Here is a 24,048-nt window from a genome sequence, read left to right on the forward strand (position 1 = left end):
AGTCGGTACAGCCAGCTGGTTTCTTCACTTATCATCCCGACAGACACAAGCATCTTTCTGGTAAGAACAGGGGCGGGGAGGGGGGAGTGGGGGGGGGGGGGTATACCTTATGATTAACGAGACGTGATGTGATCATAACAACATACAGGAACTCAAGTCCTTCTGTTCACCTGACTTAGAATTCCTCACAATCAAATGTCGACCGCATTATCTACCAAGAGAATTCTCTTCGATTATAATCACAGCCGCATATATTCCCCCCCAAGCAGACACGTCGATGGCCCTGAACTGACTTTATTTGACTCTATGTAAACTGGAAACCACTGTAGCGGTATTTATTAGAGAGGGGTAAAGAAAGATTTTGTTCGGGCGCCAGGCAGGTATTAACCATGCCGAAAGGAAAAGAGTAGAATAGAGAGTACCACTACCAGACCCACACACATCAGCAGAAGAGACTGCCTAGAGGATAGCCTGTTTCCCAGATAGCCAGTGGAGAGAAAAAAGAATACACACCATATAAAACCCACATCACAGCACAGGGGTAACCCAAACAAGAATACCTCATACAATAATACTAATACTAATAATGGCAGAGCAATTCAACAGAAACTTCATACAAGAACGAACCCAGTCATCAACATAGGATTTGCAATAATCTGTATTATTTTCTAGTGGATGAGTGCAGAGGGTATGAATGTGGGGGGGTGTTCATCAACACAACAAAGGCCTTAAAAATGTCCAGTCTTCTCGGCCACATGTCATTAGTATACCACAATACAGTTCACATAACAATACACAACTTGCAAGCAACCTCCCTTTTAACTAAAATGTCCAAATACTTCTGGCAGGGCAATAATAGTCCAGCTCTAATGAACTTCAATGGGAAGTGCATTGGAAAAATAGAGAGTCTGTTGCATGGTAAAGCACTGGAATGATAGAGGGAAGAGAAAAAGAGAAAGAGAACAAGAGAGATCTTAGCTGTGGTCTTCAGGCGTGCAGGTGTACTGTCTGACTGTCCGATGGTTTGTTGGTTTGTATGTTAAAGCTTCGCAACAATGTTGCTACTAATCCATGCGATCCATAACGGGCGTGGTCCCAAACGAAAACAACCATGACCTAGAGCGATTACACCGATGGTTGAGTTAAATACTCTATAAACTACACACGCTGAAAACAAACAAAACTTCTGCAGCACACACAATCAAACTGTCGCGCCACCAAAGAGCTCCTCCCCAAAGAGCTGAACGAGCTCTCTTTATTTCCTCCTTCCTTACTGCTCATGCGCTCTTAAAGTGGCAGTGCACGGTGAAGGCTCCGTGCAGATTTCGCCACACCACATATCCTGAGGCTGCATTCATTGTAGCTGGGGATTTTAACAAGGCTAATCTGAAAACAAGACTCCCTAAATTCTATCAGCATATCGATTGTGCTACCAGGGCTGGTAAAACCATGGATCATTGTTATTCTAACTTCCGCGACGCATATAAGGCCCTCCTGCGCCCTCCTTTCGGAAAAGCTGACCACGACTCCATTTTGTTGCTTCCAGCCTATAGATAGAGACAAAAACAGGAAGCTCCCGCGCTCAGGTCTGTTCAACGCTGGCCCGACCAATCTGATTCCACGCTCAAGATTTCTTCGATCACGTGGACTCGGATATGTTCCGCATTGCGTCAAACAACAACATTGATGAATAAGCTGATTCAGTGAGCGAGTTTATTAGCAAGTGCATCGGTGATGTCGTACCCACAGCAACTATTAAAACCTACCCAAACCAGACACCGTGGATTGATGGCAGCATTCGCACGAAACTGAAAGCGCAAACCACTGCTTTTAACCAGAGCAAGGTGACCGGAAATATGACCGAATGCAAACAGTGTAGCTATTCCCACCGTAGGGCAATCAAACAAACTAAGTGTCAGTATAGAGACAAAGTAGAGTCTCAATTCAACGGCTCAGACACAAGAGATATGTGGTAGGGTCTACAGTCAATCACGGATTACAAAAAGAAAGCCAGTCCCGTCGCGGACCAGGATGTCTTGCTCCCAGACAGACTAAACAACTTCTTGGCTCGCTTTGAGAACAATACAGTGCCACTGACACGGCCCGCTACCAAAACCTGCGGACTCTCCTTCACTGCAGCCGATGTGAGTAAAACATTTAAACGTGTTAACCCTGGCAAGGCTGCAGGCCCAGACGGCATCCCCAGCCACGTCCTCAGAGCATGGCTGATGGCTGATGTGTTTACGGACATATTCAATCAATCCTTATCCCAATCCCAGTCTGCTGTTCCCACATGCTTCAAGAGGGCCACCATTGTTCCTGTTCCCAAGAAAGCTAAGGTAACTGAGCTAAACGACTACCGCCCCGTAGCACTCACTTCCGTCATCATAAAGTGCTTTGAGAGACTAGTCAAGGACCACATCACCTCCTACCTGACACCCTAGACCCACTCCAATTTGCTTACTGCCCCAACAGGTCCACAGACGACACAATCGTAACCACACTGCACACTGCCCTAATCCATCTGGACAAGAGGAATACCTATGTGAGAATGCTGTTCATCGACTACAGCTCAGTATTTAACACCATAGTACCCTCCAAACTCGTCATCAAGCTCGAGACCCTGGGTCTCAACCCCGCCCTGTGCAACTGGGTCCTGGACTTCCTGATGGGCCGCCCCCAGGTGGTAGGTAACAACATCTTCACCCCGCTGATCCTCAACACTGGGGCCCCACAAGGGTGCATTATGAGCCCTCTCCTGTACTCCCTGTTCACCCACGACTGCATGGCCATGGACGCCTCCAACTCAATCATCAAGTTTGCAGACGACACTACAGTGGTAGGCTTGATTACCAACAACGACGAGACGGCCTACAGGGAGGAGGTGAGGGCCCTCGGAGTGTGGTGTCAGGGAAATAACCTCACACTCAACATCAACAAAACAAAAGGAGATGATCGTGGACTTCAGGAAACAGCAGAGGGAGCACCCCCCTATCCACATCGACGGGACAGTAGTGGAGAGGGTAGTAAGTTTTAAGTTCCTCGGTGTACACATTACGGACAAACTGAATTGGTCCACACAGACAGCGTGGTGAAGAAGGCGCAGCAGCGCCTCTTCAACCTCAGGAGGCTGAAGAAATTTGGCTTGTCACCAAAAGCACTCACAAACCTTTACAGATGCACAATCGAGAGCATCCTGTCGGGCTGTATCACCGCCTGGTACGGCAACTGCTCCGCCCACAACCGTAAGGCTCTCCAGAGGGCCATGAGTTCTGCACAACGCATCACCGGGGGCAAACTACCTGCCCTCCTGGACACCTACACCACCCGATGTCACAGGAAGGCCATAAAGATCATCAAGGACAACAACCACCCGAGCCACTGCCTGCATCAAAGCAGGGACCGAGAGACTGAAAAACAGCTTCTACTAACATTGAGTGGCTGCTGCTAACATCCTGACTCAACTCCAGCCAGGAAAATGTATGTAAAAATTGTATCAGTAGCCACTTTAAACAATGCCACTTAATATAATGTTTACATACCATACATTAGTCATCTCATATGTATATACTGTACTCTATACCATCTACTGCATCTTGCCATCTTTATGTAATACATGTATTACTAGCCATTTTAAACAATGCCACTTTTATATGTTTACATACCCTGTATTACTCATCTCATACGTATATACTGTATTCTATACCATCTACTGCATCTTGCCTATGCCGTTCTGTACCATCACTCATTCATATATTTTTATGTACATATTCTTCATCCCTTTACACTTGTGTGTATAAGGTAGTTGTTGTGAAATTGTAAGGTTAGATTACTTGTTGGTTATTACTGCATTGTCAGAACTAGAAACAGAAGCATTTCGCTACACTCGCATTAACATCTGCTAACCATGAGTATGTGACAAATAAAATTTGATATGATTTGACAACGACCCTAAGCAAACAGCTAAGACAACACAGGAGTGGCTTCGAGACAAGTCTCTGAATGTCCTTGAGTGGACCAGCCAGAGCCTGGAGTTGAACCCAATCGAACATCTCTGGAGAAACCTGAAAATAGCGATGCTCCCCATCCAACCTGACAGAGGTTGAGAGGATCTGGAGAGAATAATGGGATAAACTCCCCAAAATATAGGTGTGACAGCTTGTAGCATCATACCCAAGAAGACTCGAGGCTGTAATTGTTGCTTTGTTGCTTCAATTCAAGGGGTCTGAATACTTTCCGAATGCCCTGTATATAGATAAATCTGAAAACTGGAGTTAAACAACTCTATATTGTACATTATTTTCTCCCATTAGGCACCAGCACAGTCCTGCTGGCGGAGAGAGAGAGGGACACGTCATCTAACGGCTTTAGGAACTGGGACTTCATGTCAGTTCACACATGGGGAGAGGACCCCACTGGCACCTGGACCCTTAAGATCACTGACACAGTGAGTCCCAGGGCTGGAGAACACTTTGGCTGTTTCACAAGTTTCATATATTTTAAGGGATATTTCCAATCTAGTATTTTCCAACAAATTTCGAACCACAGAAAATGTAGCTGGTAATTGCATCAACATGTTGTCTAAACAGGGTGATTTTTACACTCTTTTTCAATTTCCCTCTGTCAGTCGGGGCGAATGGAGAACGAAGGTCAGATCCTAAGCTGGAAGCTTATTCTCCACGGCACGTCAGAAAAGCCTGAGCACATGAAGAAACCCAGAGTGTACGTCCCCTACAACGCTGTCCAGAATGACCGTAGAGGAGTGGAGCACATGGATGACATGATAGAGGTGAGCTTGATAATTAAAGTGGCAATTCACTTCTTTTTAACCTCCTATTCATTATCTCCAGAAGCATACCTGTTTCTACATACAGCAGCATACCACCCTGCAGCCCACTGCTGGCTTGCTTCTGAAGCTAAGCAGGATTGGTCCTGGTCAGTCCCTGGATGGGAGACCAGGTGCTGCTGGAAGTGGTGTTGGAGGGCCAGTAGGGGGCACCATTTTCTCTGGTCCCAAAAAATATCCCAATGCCCCAGGGCAGTGATTGGGGACATTACCCTGTGTAGGTTGCCATCTTTCGGATGGGATGTTAAACGGGTGTCCTGACTCTCTGTGGTCACTAAAGTTCCCATGCCACTTATTTGTAAGAGTAGGAGTGTTTACCCCAGCGTCCTGGCTACATTTCCAATCTGGTCTTCAAACTGTACCATCATGGCCACCTAATCATCCCCAGCTTACAATTGGCTCATTCATCCCCTCCTTTCCCCTATAACTATTTCCCAGGTTGTTGCTGTAAATGAGAATGTGTTCTCAATCAACTTACCTGGTAAAATAAGGGATAAATACTGTATGTGATGTATGTATGTATGTATGTATGTATGTATGTATGTATGTATGTATGTATGTATGTATGTATGTATGTATGTATGTATGTATGTATTGTCTGTTGACTGACCAGAAATTGAATTCGGTGTGGCTACATTAAACACCTTATCCACTGAAAATGTGCAGAACTGAGGAGTTAAATCAACTCCTAGGTAGAAGCTACCTCTAAACCATTTTCTGACTTTCTGTTCGTCCTTCTCCCTGTCATATAGGAGCTGCCCACCCAGGCTGAGATTCACCCACCACAGAAGACCCAGCCCCCTCCTCCTGCCACCCCTGAGAGGAAGGAGACTAGACCCTCCTCCTTCCCCCCCTCCCTGGCCCTTCTGAGTCTCCTCCAGACGGCCTTCAACAGACAGACCCCAGCCGCCCTGTCCCAGTCCCCAGCCAAGGCCTCTAGCTGGGGAGAGCAGCACACGGGCAGGGCCCCCTCCCTTCCATGGAGAGCAGGCCCTCATGTCGCTCCACAGAAGCTGTACCAGGCCCTGGACAGGATCAACCAGTACCAGCAGGGTGGGCAGGACAACAGCCTGTATAGCGACTACAGCGACGGCTTTTATAGCACCAAGCCCTACAGACACAGAGATGACCGACTGCTCCAGGCGCTCTTCGACATGCTCTCTGACGACAGGCAGTGAGGAGGGAGGATATGGGAGGAGAGTGGGTAAGGCAAGGGCGGAACTCCAGTCCTGCAGTGTGTGTAGGCTTTTGTTCTAGCTTAACAAATCCGGCCCCCGAATCCCAACTTGAGTCGAGTTAGGATTCGGGGCCAAATGAACACACCCGATTTAACCAAACACGGTCTACATTGAAGACCTCCTTCGTTGACTACCGGTAGGTGAATCAGGTGTGTATGTGCTGGGCTAGAGTCTGCACAGCCCTGCCATTCTCCTTGGTCAAGATTGGCCACCCATGGGGTAAGGGGTGAGAGAGAAAATGTGAGGAGGTGGGAGCTGGGCATGGAAGGAGAAAGCGAGGGAGGGGGAGAGTGAACGCCAGATAGAAACTCTTCCAGCCAATTGTGATGTTGTTTTTCCAAAACGCTACTTTTCTTTCCTTGCAGCATTCTAGCCTGTCTGTCTGTAGTTTTGTCTTTCATTCTGTACAGTTAGTTGTAAGTCGGTTGCATCTCAATACCCACAAGTGGCTTCCTTTCCTCCTCCTCCTTCCTTTCCTCCTCCTCCCCCCTCCTCCTGATGTATTGAAGTCTAGCTAACCCATAGACCATAGATCTCTTTCATATTGCTTCAGTCTTTTCAGATCAATATGCAGGAAGGAAAGGAGACAAGGAAAGGGAACCCCTGTAGCGTATTTAAATGAATCTGTGATTGCATTCCACCCCTCCTCCAGCCATCTATCCAATAGTCTTAAAGTGACAGTTAACATCAAAGTCAACGTTCAGCCGATGTTTTCAGCCCCCCTGAGTCCAGGCCCCACGGCATCTGTTTTGTAGATCCAGCTGTATCCCTCAACTCCAAATTAATGAAAAACATAGCCACTGCGCTGCTAAATGCATATAGGGGAAATGCTGCTCTATTGGCCACCTATACCTGTCAGTCGTATTGAAAGTAAGGAGACAAGAGAAGGAGAAAGAGATGAGGAAAGGATGTTTTTAAGACTTTTGGGACACAGCCCTATTCTCCCTTCACGGCACTACCTGCTTGAGCATGCTATGTACAGTACCTTTAGAATTTCAAGTTCATAATTGAATTATGACTGACACTATTATCTATATATTATACAAAGACAATGAATGTAATGTTGTTTTTACACTGAACAAAAATATAAGCGCAACATGCAAACATTTCAATGATTTTACTGAGTTACAGTTCATATAAGTAAATCAGTCAATTTAAATAAATTCCTTAGGCCCTAATCTATGGATTTCACATGACTGGAAATACAGATATGCATCGGTTGGTCATAGATACATAAAAAAAGGTATGGGCGTGGATCAGAAATCCAGTCAGTATCTGGTGTGACCACCATTTACCTCATGCAGCGCGACACATCTCCTTCACATAGAGTTGATCAGGCTGCTGATTGTGGCCTGTGGAATGTTGTCCCAATTTTCTTCAATGGCTGTGCTAAATTGCTGGATATTGGCGGGAACTGGAACATGCTGCCGTACACTTCGATCCAGAGCATCCCAAACATGCTCATGGGTGACATGTCTGGTGAGTATGCAGGCCATGAAGGAACTGGGACATGTTCAGCTTGCATCTGTGTACAGATCCCTGCGACATGGGGCTATGCATTATCATGCTGAAATATGAAGTGATCTGTGGCATTGTGTTGTGTGACAACTGCACATTTTAGAGGGGACTTTTATTGTCCCCAGCAGAAGGTGCACCTGTGTAATGATCATGCTGTTTAATCAGCTTCTTGATATGCCTCACCTGTGAGGTGGATGGATTATCTTGGAAAAGGAGAAAGGCTCACTAACAGGGATGTAAAAAAAATGTGTGCACAAAACTTGAGAGAAATAAGCTTTTTATGCGTATGGAAAATGTCTGGGATCATATATTTCAGCTCATGAAACATGGGACCAACAATATATGTTGCGTTTGTGTTTTTGTTCAGTATAAATATACTTGACCTCTAAACTAACCACCTCTCTAAACTCCAAATATGAAATCTGTATTTAATATTTATATATTGACATATTTATTTTGGCATATATTTGTTTTTTTGCAAGAGTAGACGTACTCACTGTGCTACTGTATCTCAGCCCCAAATCCTGATTTGGGGAATGTGATTTTGAGGTATATTCACAATTTCAATTTAGGATTCCGACCATACTTTATTATGCATAAAAAAATGCAATCCCCTTACTGTTTTTCAAACTGAAAACTATTTTATGCTGTTCTATTGAGAAAAAATGTGTAGTAAAGTTCAATTCTTTGCGATTTTCTTTTATAATAGAAAAAAAAGAAAACAAGAAATGGGGACAATAAATGACCAAGAACCAATTGGTTGAGTAATTCTTATGGAGGTTATTCGACCCTCGAGATCTATAGATATAATGAATATGATTAAAGCTTTTGCAAATTGGTCATGTTGAAACCATTTGAATAATTATTTAAACTGACAATATAAAATAACTCTAAAAGGAAACATTTCAAATATATATATATATATACAGTATAACTATATACATATATATATATATACTACACATGTTGTGTAATTTGATTTATTTTAGATTCAAAGTACAACGCTGCATTAAATGAAATATTTTTCTAGAAATTCATCAGTTTCTAAAAAATGATATACGTATATATAAATCCCTTAATTCATTCCGTTTATATTACAAGTGGTTTTAGTTGACATTTTCAGTTAAATTCTAGGTTTAAATTAAAACAAAATAAATGGAATTATGAATACAAATGAACATTGCCAAACTGTTGTGCTGCCGAAGAAAAATAGCTTTTCTGTGTTTGGGTGATTGTAAAACAGGCTTGGATGTCGTTGCTTCATTTACAAACTCATGTTGACACAACTACCTAGTTACATGCAACACATTGGATATCTTCATTTCTACTCTTTGGTATTAGTGGACCTATCATCATTCAATCCAAGTATACTTTAGTAAACTGTATACTGGTAATACTTTAATGTAGGAGCTTTACACTAAAAGACTATAACACATTTATAAGCTATATATTATACCTTCATATGCCCTACATAAACGTTCACATTTATGCTCTCAACTGCAGGTCGGTAGATGTCACTGCATATCTTATGTCAACTTGCGGTTGTTAGTCTTAGCTGACATTTACATGTATAAATGCTTATGTAGTGCTTATGACAGTGTAATATACTGCTATGAATGTGATGTTTCCCTATGTATGTAGAGCCCCATACATTACAGTGTTAAGTAGCCCCTATTTTCTGTGGTATTGGCTCTAGCCCTGCTCTCTGCCAAACAAGGTGAAAGATTGAGACGACAGATGAAGAACAGTTTACATGCATCCTATAATTATACATCTTTCAATGTAGCCAGTGTTGTTCTAATGTTTGTTTATATTTTGGATTTAAATCGATGCTTCTGTCCAAAATTGTTTACAAAAGCTGAAATATTCTGTATGGATGTACAAAATTAGATTTATCGTAATAAACTGCAAAGTGACTTTGTGAGTGTGTCTGAGTTGTTGGGATTGTGACTGATCTGCCACTTGAGTTCATATAGACATTTCTGTTCATATGGCCATTTCTGTTCATATGGACATTTCTGTTCATATGGACATTTCTGTTCATATGGTCATTTCTGTTCATATAGACATTTCTGTTCATATAGACATTTCTGTTCATATAGACATTTCTGTTCATATAGACATTTCAGTTCATATAGCGTAGACATTTCAGGTCATATTACCTTTCCAAACAAGCTATTGTTTCTTCTGGCCTTGCTGGGAACATTTTGAGTTCCATCACTGATTAATTGCTGTGAATATGGATATTGGAATAGAACAAATATGTGCAATGGCTGGGGGTTCCTGAGGACTAGGTTGGCCTATGTCATACTTTGTCATTTGAAATTCCTAGTCATGTCATATGCCAATTTCATGTTAAATACCACCACCTTGTGGCTAAAAACACAATAATACACAGTGGGGGGATAAACAGTGAACGCTAAACCATTGGGAGAAATCTGCCAAAAATGAATAGCTACCCTTTTTCAACGCAGCCAACCAGTATATTACAGTTCCAACACAACTGGACGGGTGAAAGCATACTCCTAGCACCACATCACTTCCACCTATCCTGTATTTTCAGATTGGTACAGTAGATGAGAGATGGGTGCAAAAAGTATTAGCCTTTTTTTACTTTTCAAAACATGAATTAATTTATACACGTTTTTACAAAGTAACTTGAAGTAATGTTCAACCTATAGGCACTGAACAATAAACAAACACATTACTAATCAAACCTTAACTGTAGAGATACAGTATGTCTGTGCACTTGAAAAAAAAAGTAGAAATGTTGTGGGATAAATATGGTGTAGTTCTCCTTGTTTAACTTCTTATGTCAGGGGGCAGTATTGAGTAGCTTTGATGAATAAGGTGCCCAGAGGTGACAAAATCTTTGCAGATTCTGAAACTTCAGAGTGTTTTCTTTCCAAAACTGTCAATATGCATAGTCGAGCATCTTTTCGTGACAAAATATCGCGCTTAAAACGGGAACGTTTTTTATCCAAAAATGAAATAGCGCCCCTAGAGATGCAACTGGTTAAGGAGAAGTGTATCTGAAGTTCCATGTATAACACTTGTATTTTCATCAACATTTATAATGAGTATTTCTGTAAATTGAGGTGGCTCTCTGCAAAATCACCGGATGTTTTTGGAACTACTTAACAGAATGTGCCAATGTATACTGAGATTATTTGATATAAATATGAACTTTATCGAACAAAACATACATGTATTGTGTAACATGAAGTCCTATGAGTGTCATCTGATGAAGATCATCAAAGGTTAGTGATTAATTCTATCTCTATCTCTATTTCTGATTTTTGTGATGACTACTTGAGCGACCACCCCGTGAGAGCCCTCTGTGGCCAAGAAACAGTGGGGTTATGACAAGCTAACCAGGGTAGGCCCAGCACCACGGGATACGCAGGAGAATCAATAAGGAAAAGACTAATCTTTCCCCCCTGCGTTACCATACTCAAAGGAGCGGTGGACTCCCTGATAAACTCTGACCCTAATGGTCGACTATCTAAGGTGTGAACGGGGAAAAACACATCGACAGGAACAATGGAGATCCCTAAACTATGAGCTAATACTTAATTAATGATTTTCCCAGCCGCGGCTGAATCTACTGGCGACTTATGCTGGGAACGCGGGGAAAATTCAGGAAAAGTGACAGAGACAAACATATGTGCAACAGAGGGCTCTGGATGAGAATGGTGCCTACTCACCTGGGGTGACGCCAGAGTGCCCTGTCTGCTACCTCGATTCCCAGAGGAACCAACCCGGCACCGACCAGCAGTGTGACCTCTGCAACCACATATGGTGCAGGAGCGGGAACCCCCTCCGGTCTGCCTGCGTTCCATCCCTCCCAGCTCCATGGGTATCGGAGAGTGTGTGCGGGAGGATGGAACAACCAGACCCCGATCTGGACGTCTGCGAGTAGCCAGCAGGTTGTCCAGCCGGATGGACAGGTCTACCAGCTGGTCGAAGGTGAGGGTGGTGTCTCTGCAGGCCAGCTACCGACAGTCGTCCCCGCGTAGACTACAGCGGTAATGGTCGATCAGGGCCCTGTTGCTCCATCCAGCGCCGGCAGCCAGGGTCCTAAACTCCAGCGCAAACTCCTGGGCGCTCCTCGTCTCCTGCCTTAGATGGTAGAGGCGCTCACCCGCCACTCTACCCTCGGGTGGGTGGTCGAATACTGCCCGGAAACTGCAGGTGAACTCCTCAAATTGGTCCAAATCTGCATCTCCCCCTCCACATACAGCGCTGGCCCACTCCAGGGCTTTCCCGGTGAGGCACGAGACGAGGGCGAAACTCTTCTCACGGTCCGATGGAGCTGGGTGGACAGTGGCAAGGTACAGGCTTAGTTTGAGGAGGAAACACTGGCAGCCGGCAGCATATCCGTCGTACCCCTGTGGCATGGATAGATGGATCCTGCTGGGTTCAGGCAGGAAAGGAGCACTCAGAGGAGACCCCGGTTGTGCTGGTGGAGGCGCTGGAAAAACTCCCTGTGTCTCCCAGCGGTCCATATTCTGGACAACGCGATCCATGGCGGCGCTCAGATTGTAAAACATCTCCGGGACATGTGCAGCTGTGAGGAGGAGGGTTTATTCTCCAGGTCTTTCACCGTTTTCCAGAACTTCTTAGGGTTAAACCCACAGAGCAAGAACTGCTCCTTAAAGTAACAATCTTTAGCCTTTCGCATTGGCGACCCATCCTGACCCACACCTGTTTTGAGACCCACATTTTTAGCAACAAAAAATATATATAAGTATCATTGAGATAATAAAGCAAACATGGTCTATTTTATGTTTTCTTGAGTAAGGTTTCTCCAAAATGCAGGTGTTTCAGCCTAGCTCAGTGCTTTCTGTTGTGGTGGGGAAAGCCAGCAGAAAATACGGAGCGTTGCGCCGTGATTGGCTCAGTGTTCTGTCACTCATGGGGACAGTACGTCACCGTCAAGTCTAAGGGTAGAGCTACAAAATTCTATCCCCATGGATGCTGCCTGAGTTACATTAGAAGTGCCCATCCAAGAAGGCTCAAGGTCATTGGCCATAGAAAAAATGATATCAAATCACATTATATGTACAGTAGCTTTGATTGGACTGATCATGTCAACATCATACTTTCAAAATCTTAGCTAGCAGTCATCATCATGAATCAAGTTGAGAATCTACTGGCAAATCCTTTTTAATCCTTGTCATATGAAGAGAAATAATGAAGAGAAATTATAGATAAAACGTATTGGTGCTAATCACCCATTGGACATAAACATTACAGAACAAGTTGGAAATCGCAAATTCAACAATGAGTGGTTTGGCAGGAATCAGTGACAGCGGTTAACTGCAAGCATTGCAAAGCAATCACTAGCCTGCTATTCAGTGGAGTGGCTATGAGGACCCAAATCTGGGATTACGGGTCTCTTTTCCAAGTTTAAAATGATAAACACTCAACATTGGCCATGCTGTTGTCACACCCTGATCTGTTTCACCTGTCTTTGTGAGTGTCTCCACCCATCTTCCCCATTACTCCCAGTGTATTTATTCCTGTGTTCTCGGTTTGTCTGTTGCCAATTTGTCTTGTCTTGTCAAGCTTACCAGCGTGATTTTCCAAGCTCCTGTTTTTTCCTAGTCTCTGTTTTTTCTAGTGCTCCCGGTTCTGACCTCTTGCCTGCCCTGACACTAAGCCCGCCTGTCTGACTATTCAGCCTGCCCTGACCTCGAGCCTGCCTGCCGCCCTGCACCATTTGGACTCTGACCTTGTTTATGAACTTGTGCTTGTCCTCGACCTGCCTCTTGCCTGCCCCTTGTTGTTTAATAAATATCAGAGACTCTAACTATCTGCCTCATGTGTTTGCATCTGGGTCTCACCCTGTGTCAATATAGCTGTCAATGAAGCATGATTTGTGTCTCGCTCAAAACAACAGTTAATTCGGAAATGCGAAAACTGGACGTTGGGAATAAACGAGCTCTGAAAATAAGTTTTGCACGGTCATCCAACTCGGAATTGTAAATTCGGGCTCTTTCTAGAGGTACGACCTGAAGATCAATGACGTCATCATGATCAAACCTTGTTTTTTTAAAGTTCCAAGTTGTTTTGAATGCACCATAAATACAGAGAATGCCAGACTTTCATGACAAAATTTGCCCACGAAGGACCACAGCACCACCTTCTAATTCTAGTGAGCACAGCACAAGGTGAGTCCAAAAATGTATTGTATGCTGCTACATAAATGATGTAATATACCAGGTAGATATGTATACCGTAGCTAAGAAAGTAATACTATGTGTATGTTGTGTAGAAAGATAGTTAGTAGCCCATGTGCCTCAGCCTAATAATTTGGTATATTTACCCCTCTCAATTTCACCTACTGTTCTGACTTGGTGGTGCACATGTAGCCTATAACCTGTTTTAGAGAAATGTAATCATCAAATATTGTAAGAGCTTTCATTGTCTGCTTATATACCCCCTTTATTTATCCTATGGTTCTGACTTGGTGTACAAGAAGAATACTGTAAGAACGGCCCATGTTCTGAATTCTGTCGCTGTACATTTCAAAGGTGCTAAACAAATAGTTATATTGACTATGTCCGTCCTAGCTGGCTAATTAATGTCTTAATTGAAATTACGTCCCCTTATGCCATAGTTTGTACATCTCAATTGTCACTAGAAACCACATTTGTTTAAGCAAGTCAGCCATATCAGCTACAGTATGTTTTTTTTAAAGGCAGTAAATGAGGCTGAATGAACTATTTCGCTGCCAGACAAGGCTCTGCTGATAGCCAGGTGTAGCAGTGGTAAGATGTCGGGACTGCTGTTGGGACAGCTTTATGTATAGGCCCTAACAGTTTATGGCCACTGTTAGTCACCGTTTTAGGGCAATTAATTTATTGTTTATTGTTGTGTTGTGCAGTGGGTTTGCTGGCATGCATCCCACTTGATGTATTGTTTGCCCCACCAAGATTTACATGTTAAAATCGCCACTGGCCTTTCGGACAGCCTGAGTGCACTTATTCTCCTTTGCCTGAAATACAGCCAGTCAGCATGAGTATGTGTGTGCCGAGCTTTTTGCCAAATGGAATTCTTGAGGTGGAGTAACTCTGCCTGATCGCGGTCGAACCAGGGGCTGAACCTGTTTTTAATTCTCTTTTTCTTTATGTTTTGTCTTTTGTGTTTGTTAACAATACCACTGAAAATGCCAAACCGAAGGTCCAAGCGTATTCGACAGAGGGGATCAAGCTTATTCTATACCAATTTACAGAGGCCAGGTCATGAAGGAAGGCTTGCTGATTCATCTCTGGAGAGACCTGAAAATAGCTGTGCAGCAACGCTCCCCATCCAACCTGACAGAGCTTGAGAGGATCTGCAGAGAAGAATGGGAGAAACTACACAAATACAGGTGTGCCAAGCTTGTAGCGTCCTACCCAAGAAGACTTGAGGCTGTAATCGCTGAAAAAGGGGCTTCAACAAAGTACTGAGTAAAGGGTCTGAATAACTATGTAAATGTGATATTTCCGTTAGTTTTTTGTTTTGTTTTCGGCAAAGATTCCTAAAAACCTGTTTTTGTTTTGGTATTGTGTGTAGATTGATGAAGGAAAAAAGAAACAATTTAATCCAATATAGAATAAGGCTGTAATGTAACAAAATGTGTAAAAAGTCAATGGGTCTGAATACTTTCCGAATGCACTGTACCTGTTTAGCTGAAATGACAGCGGAGAACTAACATTAGGCAGAAATATTAGGCAGATGGAAAGTATGAGGTGATGTTCAACCGTATTGGTAACATTGAGGAGAGTCTACTTCCATAACCTGGTTGAGGAACGTACACTGTACAGTAAAGATGGTGATGAAATTGTTGAAATAATATTACCCAGTTATACATTTTCATTGCTGACATCCTCCACTTGTTTATCGCTCTCTTCCAGTAGGTTGTCCTTCTCTGCCAGTCTGTGGCTCCTGGCTTCTAGTTTAATGTATTTTTCCTGCAGTAGGACTCTAAAGTTATCTACTTGGTTGTTCTTGTCCTGCAGGTCCTTCCCCAGTGCCTCCAGTTGTCTCTTACTTTTCTCCACCTCTTTAATAGTGTTTTCCAGTAGTCTCCCATTCTCTCTCACTTGCTTGGTCATATCATCCAGTTGCGTGTCTTTCTCCTGAAGGTGTTTGATGTCCTCATTCCGATGCTTTGTGGTTTTTTCTAGGCTGCCCTCTGTGGCCGTAAAGATGCTTTGTGGTTTTTTCTAGGCTGCCCTCTGTGGCCGTAAAGATGCTTTGTGGTTTTTTCTAGGCTGCCCTCTGTGGCCGTAAAGATGCTTTGTGGTTTTTTCTAGGCTGCCCTCTGTGGCCGTAAAGATGCTTTGTGGTTTTTTTCTAGGCTGCCCTCTGTGGCCGTAAAGATGCTTTGTGGTTTTTTTCTAGGCTGCCCTCTGTGGCCGTAAAGATGCTTTGTGGTTTTTTCTAGGCTGCCCTCTGTGGCCGTAAAGATGCTTTGTGGTTTTTTCTAGGCTGCCCTCTGTGGCCGTAAAGATGCTTTGTGGTTTTTTTCTAGGCTGCCCTCTGTGGCCGTAAAGATGCTATGTGGTTTTTTTCTAGGCTGCCCTCTGTGGCCGTAAAGATGCATTTTCTAACGTTTGTGTAATTTCAGCCAGTAGTTTTGAAAGAGGTGTTCACTAGCCAAAACGGGTCCCTGTTTTTTGTATACTACGTCATCCAATTCTGTACTCCATCATCCATTTTGTGTGATATGTTACGAATTTTGCAATTTGTGTGATATGTACAAATCCAATTTGTGCTACACATTACGAATTTGTTGCGCTTAAGATTCTGGCGTGCATCTTTCAATTATTTATCTCCTCCACAGTTGTGTTCTTCTCTTTTAGCTTCTCTTCAGATTCACTCGATGCCTTCCTCTTCTCCTCAAGTCTGTCGTTGTCTTCTTATTTCTGGCAGCCTGTCTGTCTCATTTAGTTCTTCTTCCAACTTCATCTCTGAGGGAGAGCAATGAGAATCTTTAGATTTTTATTGATCACTGATAATTGTGATGACCATCTTCATGTTATAAAAAGGATTAACCTGATACTATGAAGTAAAACAGAAAGGCTTTCTTGATCCTCCATTATCCAAGATGGAAAACCATGAATAATAATAACAAGACAGAATGTATTCGTTATTATCATTATGAAATTACCATCTGTCACATTATCCAATCAATTGGCATAAGTAATGGCACATTCTTTTGAATTTCAGGAAATTAACTTTAACTGCAACACAATCTGGCTTAGGGCCCCCAAAAGGCTAGATCTCTGCAGCTCACTGGAATTCAGGCAGGCAAACCTCAGGTTACTAGCCCACCTCTCTTATCTTAAGACTACCACAACCTTTATGCATTTGTTTTCTTGTAAAGAATTAAATGAAGGCCTCATGTTGTATCATTTGAAAGCACCCTCCACTCTAATTTCCCCTCTTCCACTCCTTCTCGTCTGCTTTCTCTCCATATCTTATTTCCAAACTCATCCCATCTGCCCAGATTCCCAAAACATCTGCTTGCTTTGGGCATGCTCCAGATGAGAAGCCTCCAGAATCCTGAAGCGGAAAGAGTGAAAAGAGAGGGGGAGAAAAGAAAGAGAGGAGGAAAGACAAGGGAGTGGGATATGAGAGAGGAAAACACAACGGAGAAAGACGACTGAGAAAGACAATATTGATATCTTAAAAAGTGCTAGACGTAGAGAAAGAGATATATATATATATAGAGAGAGAGAGAGAGAGAGAGAGAGAGAGAGAGAGAGAGAGAGAGAGAGAGAGAGAGAGAGAGAGAGCGAGACAGAATAGGAGTATCCTGGCAGCTATCCAGGCCTCAGCCCAAAGCCAGGTCCTGCTGCCGCTTCTTGTCTGTCCAGAACATGGTGCTGTTCCCACTCTGCAAACTGCTCTCAGGTCAGTCCAACTTATCCATCAAGGCACCTTCTCTTCTTCTTTTCATCTCTCTCTCCCTCTCTCCTTATTTCTCTCTATACCTCACTTTCCCCTCTCTGTGAATCCTCACATCGCAGGCAATTGGTAAACAGGTCATGGTTTTTCCAATTGCGAAATGGAGGAGAGTGAGAGATGTTTTTTTGGTTCATGTTTTAACCTCATACTGTTTTATCCAAAGCAATCAACCTGTTCAGTAGAAACAGAAGAAACAGAAGAAAACGCTGCAAAACAGAGTGAAACAGGAGACCCAAAAAGAAACAATTGTTTTCATTTTCTATTGCAAAAGTTTTTCTACTGTGTCCCCGAATGAACACAATCCTGGTGTCCTGATTTTATATTTTGGATCTAACACAGTTGTTTCATAGATAAGATCTTGGTAGCTCACTGACTACAAGACTTTCAGGACACGATGGTAGGCTTACATGAAGCAGGCTCATTTAGAAAGTAGCCTTGGGTGACACAGCCTACAAGTTCTGTAATGGTACCGAGAGAGACTTTCACTACTAAAAGAATTGCAAGTTGTCACGGTTCCAAAGTGTAAGTGCATTCTTCTCATTCCCAACCTGGACTTGTAACATTTCTTCCCTCATCAATGCTTCATTTTCAGAGCCACTGAGACATTTGTAAGCTGTGTACATAAAGGCCCAATGCAGCTGTTTTTATCTCAAAATCAAATCATTTCCGGGTAACAATTAAGTACCTTACTCTAAAATAAGAAAAATTGCTTTTTAGCAAAGAGAAAATAACAATTTCTTAAACAAGAATTTTGCTAGGACTGTCTGAGAGTGTTCTGAGCAGGGAGGGGAAAACTGAAAACTAGCTGTTATTGGCAGAGAGTTTTGGAACTATCTTCTATCTTCTTCTACGTGTTTCTACAAATGCATTGCTTGCTGTTTGGGGTTTTAGACTGGGTTTCTGTATAGCACTTTGTGACATTGGCTGATGTAAAAGGGGCTTTATAAATACATTTGATTGAATTATTGATTATTGGTCTATTAACTCATTTACTGCCTGGTGATGTCACCAGGCTGCATTTTCAGGTAGGCTGTTCAAACAACTGTTACACTAAAAGGGCATTATCATAATTTTCACAACTTCACAGTATTATTCCAACCTCATAGTGTGGGAATGTATATAAAACACATTTTTGACTGCACTAGGCCTTTCCTGCAGTGAAATTACCAAATCGCCATCTAGTGGCCTCATGGGTGGAATGTTATTAATATTGTTCATAATTTCATAACTAATCAACATTATTTCAAAAACCTGCTTAAAATCTGGTGTTTCTATATAAAATGTTTTTGTTATATTTCAGTCTTCTGTGATCTATATACAGTTGAAGTCAGAAGTTTACATACACCTTAGCCAAATACATTTAAACTCAGTTTTTCACAATTCCTGACATTTAATCCTAGTAAAAATTCCCTGTCTTAGGTCACTTAGGATCACCACTTTATTTTAAGAATGTGAGTTGCAAACCGTAGTCTGGCTTTTTTATGGCGGTTTTGGAGCAGTGGCTTCTTCCTTGCTGAGCGGCCTTTCAGGTTATGTCGATATAGGTCCCGTTTTATTTTTGAATCTGTTTCCTCCAGCATCTTCACAAGGTCCTTTGCTGTTGTTCTGGGATTGATTTACACTTCTCACACCAAAGTACGTTCACCTCTAGGAGAACGCATCTCCTTCCTGAGCGGTATGACGGCTGCGTGGTCACATGGTGTTTATACTTGCGTACTATTGTTTGTACAGATGAATGTGGTACCTTCAGGTGTTTGGAAATTGCTCCCAAGGATGAACCAGACTTCTGGAGGTCTACAATTTTTTTCTAAGGTCTTGGCTAATTTCTTTTGATTTTCCCATGATGTCAAGCAAAGAGGCATTGAGTTTGAAGGTAGGCCTTGAAATACATCCACAGGTACACCTCCAATTGACTCAAATTATGTCAGTTAGCCTATCAGAAGCTTCTAAAGCCATGACATCATTTTCTGGAATTTTCCAAACTGTTTAAAGGCACAGTCAACTTAGTGTATGGTAACTTGTGACCCACTGGAATTGTGATACAGTGAATTTTAAGTGAAATAATCTGTCTGTAAACAATTGTTGTGTCAGGCACAAAGTAGATGTCTTAACCGACTTGCCAAAACTATAGTTTGTTAACAAGAAATTTGTGGAGTGATTGAAAAACAAGTTTTATGACTCCAACCTAAGTGTATGTAAACTTCTGACTTCAACTGTAAAGTATAGTGTATAAAAATTGAATACATTTCAACTCTAGATCTGACACGGTATAGGTGTTTTCTTTTTTTTAAGCCCATAACCATGTGTGTGAAGTGTATACTTTTGTTTCTTAATAGATTTGTTTAAGACTACCAAGAAACACTGTGTGACCCTGATTTAGCCCACTGCAGTAAATAAGACAGGAATGTATGTTCTCACTCTTTGACTCAAAAGGGCCACAGATCCATTACTGTGTATTCTAGGCTGATGGAACCAGTGTGGTAATTTTGTTTGTGTGTGTGTGTGTGTGTGTGTGTGTGTGTGTGTGTGTGTGTGCGTGTGCGCGTGTGCGTGTCCGTACACACCAGCCCCAGGTCAGTTAACCAGTAGGCTACTATGTTGTGTTATATCCAACAGGGTCAGTCAGAGTGACCAAGAAGCAGCTGGTCCTGTACTGTCTGCTCCTATCTCTGCTCGTATGTGAGTGTTACATCAGTATTTGTTCTCTCGTCACATTCTGTGCTCAGGAAGTGGAGAACGCTTTTGTTTTTGTCAGGGTACCTTTCGTGCTGTAACCTCATTTGCCCTGACTGGTGTCTAAAAGTAGCTCCCTTCATTTCAGCCATTTTCAGCAGTCTGCTAAGAAAATACGATACTGACAAACAATTTGGTGACACGTCTTTCCAAACATTCTGTGGTAATATGGACAGATGAAGATAATTAAGACCAACTCAATACATTCTAAACTTCATTAGAAAAGTGCACTGCTCCTATTGCTTCACATTGTAATAGAACCACTCACACTAAATATTTGATTTGTTCCTATCGTATAGTTGATGTGTTTCTATGTAATTCATCTGTAAAAGTGAATAAATTGCACGTTATGAACATGGTTGACAAATTGTTGACTTTTTTTCTCCTCAGACTTTTTCAGATGGAGGAGAGCAGTGCTCAAGGTGGACACGCACCCTCTTCCTCTTTCTCTGGAGGCGGAATCAGTAAGTGTGGTCAGAGACATAGTGGTGGGCAGTGTGGAGGAACAGCAACAGCGCCTCCCGCTGGAGACATCCTGGGGCGCTCCTCTGGTGTGGGGCGACTCTGACGGCTCAGCGTGGCGGAGGGCCGAGTTTGCCCACCGCAGCGTCCGCACAGGCCTGCTGACGCTCGCCGTGGGGCCCTACGGCCACTTCCTACGCCGCTTCCTCTCCTCGGCCGAGCTCTACTTCCTGCCCGGTAACACCGTGGTCTACTACGTCCTTACGGACAGCCCTCGCGCCCTGGATCCCCCGACCCCGCTGGGCCCTGGCAGAGAGCTGAGGGTGGTCCCGGTGGCAGAGATGCCCGGCTGGGAGCGTCTGGCCCAGGGCCGCATGGCCCTGCTGGCGGCCGCCATTAAAGAGCCAGTTAGGCACGAGGTGGAGTACATCTTCTGCATGGACGTGGACCAGGAGCTGGTGGCCCCGGTGGGAACTGAGATCCTGGGGGAGCTGGTGGCTGCGCTGCACCCGGAGCTCTACGGCATGCCCCGCCACACCTTCCCGTACGAGCATGAGCCCGCCTCGCTGGCCCACGTGGAGGAGGACGAGGGCGACTACTACTACACGTCGGAGCTGTACGGGGGTCTGTGCGCTGATGTGTACGCCATGGCCCAGGCCTGCTCCCAGCTCATCCTCCAGGACCAGGAAAAGGGGCTGTGGGCTCGTGGACTGGAGGAGAGCTACCTCAACCGCTACCTGATCAACCGCAGGCCCACCTGTGTCCTCTCGCCCGAGTACAGCTGGTGGGACTCAGCCCTGGCCGCCGACGTGCCCACAAGAAGGGTGGTGTCCCTGGGGAGGCAGTGTGACTCCCTGGAGCCACAAAAGAGACAGGAGCAGGACTGCTGAGAGGGTTATTTCTTTGCTTTGTCATAGAATTAGAACAACCATAAAATGTAGACAAATTCAAAAAGCAATTTTAAGGCAAACACAAGGATCCCTAGGAATCTGTTGATGTGTCAGTAAATAAACTAATGGCAGCAGACCCATTGGAGTGAATACTGTGTGTGTGTGTGTGTGTGTGTGTGTGTGTGTGTGTGTGTGTGTGTGTGTGTGTCTGCGTGCGTGCGTGTCTGCGTGCGTGCGTGCGTGCGTGCGTGTGCGTGTGTGTGTGTGTTTGCACCAGACAAAAAAAAAGAAAGAATGAACCTGTCTCTTTAGACACAGGCCTATACCATTAATGTCAGCTTGGAGATACGACTCCAAAGGCTTTTGTGGTTTCCAATAAGAGTCAACATTGTAAGTGCCCACTTTCACTGCACTGGCCAATCATTAACTGGTGGAGCTGCCGTTTCAAGGTCTTTAAATACACAGCAGTGGGATGCTGCTTCCCCACGTGCCATGTTGGCCTTTGTGTTCAGGGCTGTGTGTGTGCAGAACTAGAGGACGCTAGGCAAAGTTTTCCCATTGTCAATATAATAAGTATCCTCTTTCTAATACTGCTTACGAAAATGTTTATTCCCCAACCGGGCGTTTACAGCACGTTCGGTCCTGGGTGAAAAAGAATATGCACTCGGCATATCAATATAGTGACAGGTGCTTAGGAAGAAACATGAGAATACTGAAAATTCCACAAAAAGACCCGCTATAACTCACCAACTTTTTAAACGCACAATTGTTTCAATATCTTCCTCGGGGGAAGAGAAGCTTAGCGATATCCATCTCATAAGACACTCATTCTTAGTTTTATGTATTTAATAAAATTTTACTTTTTTAGGTTCTTTAACATGTTCTGGCATTACGCTCTCTCTCTGTTTCTCTCTTGCGCTCTCTCTCCACCCATTCTTGCATGCTACTACTCTTCAATGGGAAGGCTAACACAGGCAGATGGCTTTTTCCCACTGCCAAAAGTGGCTGTCTCCAGGGCCAAATCGCCACGTGTAGTCATTCTTCAGTTTTTACTGTCTCACAGTCCCAGTGAACTCTTAACAGTCTTGGTCACGCTTCCACAGTAACACTTCCTTTTGATAGAACACATCTGTAGAGGTTCAAACTATCCAAAATATCCACAAACAAGTTTTGGGATATTTATGTCATTTGCATAGCTGTTAGCTTAAAGGGCAACTCCGCCACTTTTCAACCTCATATTCATTATCTCCAGCACCAAACCAGTGTCTACATATGTGAAAACTTTGCATTTCTACATTTTGTAGAAAAAAATATAAATGTTAAAAAGTTCTACCCAGTGACCTCATCAAAAGTTTTTTTTAAATGTGCACCTGATCTTCAAACACTATGAGATTGTGATGTGGGCAGCAAGAAGATACGCTCTCTCTGGCTAGAAAAATTTTCAGGTTTGGAAAATCACTGTTTTTCTTACTTTTAATCCTACCATGTGAAGTCACAGAGAAGCATTTTTTTAGGCCCTTTCTTCTAATATTTTTGACCACAGATCATAGAAACGCACTGTTTTCACATGTATGTAGACATTGCTTTGGTGCTGGAGATAATGAATATGAGGTTGAAAAGTGGCGGAGTTGCCCTTTAATTGTCACAAATATGCATCCTCATCTTTAGTGCAAGTCAACAGAAAAGCAAGCTCAAACTTCAAATAAACCACTACGTTTCATCTTTATACACCGATATTAACTTTAAACACTGATAAAAGGAATAAGTGATTTTCTCATGCTACTTGAAGAATGCTAACAGAGGTCCTACCGCTTCTTTTGAACTCAATAATTTTAAGCTGTTACTTAGTAAACAAATGTAGGATCACTGACTCTCTGGGTCCATAGCAGACTTTCATGTTTCAATAAGAGTTCAACATTATTATTATTTTGTAATCTTTATTTAACTAGGCAAGTCAGTTAAGAACAAATTCTTATTTACAATGACTGCCTAGGAACAGTGGGTCAACTAACTAACTGGTGATGCCTCGTCGCAATTGGTTATTCCCTATCATTTCCTACAATGTCAATGAGCATCATCACAATTTTTCATTTGCGGTACCTCAAAATGTTGTGATTACCAGCTGAGATAAACTTTTATGAGTTTGTCTGGGCAGTGTCTTAAACCTTTTACTGCAGTGGGCTAAAGCAGGGTCACACAGAGTGTTTCTTGGTATTCTTAAACAAATCTATTTTGAAACAAAAGTATACACACATGGTTAAAAAAGAAGACACCTGTACCATGTCAGATATATATGGTTGAAATGTATTCAATTTTGAGTTTGCATCCCAATATAACATTTTAGATATAGTACCAGTCAAAAGTTTGGACACACCTACTCATTCATGTATTTTTACTA

At 43.2% G+C, this 24,048-nt stretch overlaps 2 protein-coding genes across 3 annotated transcripts in view; both read left to right on the forward strand.

The window, feature by feature from the left end:
• Positions 1–7,330, forward strand: part of LOC110493995 (neuroendocrine convertase 1) — a 32,199-nt gene extending 24,869 nt beyond the window's left edge. The window contains exons 12-14 of the mRNA XM_021568647.2: positions 4,314–4,447; positions 4,628–4,789; positions 5,599–7,330. Of these exons, the coding sequence (XP_021424322.2) occupies positions 4,314–4,447; positions 4,628–4,789; positions 5,599–6,024 (722 nt within the window). The 3' untranslated portion in view covers positions 6,025–7,330. The remainder of the gene's footprint in view (positions 1–4,313; positions 4,448–4,627; positions 4,790–5,598) is intronic.
• A 9,836-nt stretch (positions 7,331–17,166) lies between these two features.
• Positions 17,167–21,790, forward strand: LOC110493996 (globoside alpha-1,3-N-acetylgalactosaminyltransferase 1). Of its 2 annotated transcripts, XM_021568648.2 has the most exons (3): positions 17,167–17,511; positions 20,182–20,244; positions 20,689–21,790. In XM_021568648.2, the coding sequence occupies exons 1-3, from the start codon at positions 17,478–17,480 to the stop codon at positions 21,648–21,650; spliced, it is 1,059 nt and encodes a 352-aa protein (XP_021424323.1). In that variant the 5' UTR covers positions 17,167–17,477; the 3' UTR covers positions 21,651–21,790. The 2 variants fall into 2 exon arrangements, with proteins under 2 accessions (XP_021424323.1, XP_036805888.1); XM_036949993.1 differs by lacking the exon at positions 20,182–20,244.
• Positions 21,791–24,048: the final 2,258 nt, after the last annotated feature.

The sequence above is a fragment of the Oncorhynchus mykiss genome, chromosome 17 (genome assembly GCF_013265735.2).
Source record: "Oncorhynchus mykiss isolate Arlee chromosome 17, USDA_OmykA_1.1, whole genome shotgun sequence".
NCBI classification, from domain to species: Eukaryota; Metazoa; Chordata; class Actinopteri; order Salmoniformes; family Salmonidae; genus Oncorhynchus; species Oncorhynchus mykiss.

What these genes read in the sequence shown, in the direction of transcription:
- LOC110493996 (XM_021568648.2), top strand. Translation starts at nt 17,478, where the DNA reads ATGGTGCTGTTCCCACTCTGCAAACTGCTCTCAG. An exon ending in ACTCTGCAAACTGCTCTCAG is followed by an intron (nt 17,512 to 20,181) that starts GTCAGTCCAACT and finishes TATATCCAACAG; the next exon opens with GGTCAGTCAGAGTGACCAAG. An exon ending in GCTCCTATCTCTGCTCGTAT is followed by an intron (nt 20,245 to 20,688) that starts GTGAGTGTTACA and finishes TTTTCTCCTCAG; the next exon opens with ACTTTTTCAGATGGAGGAGA.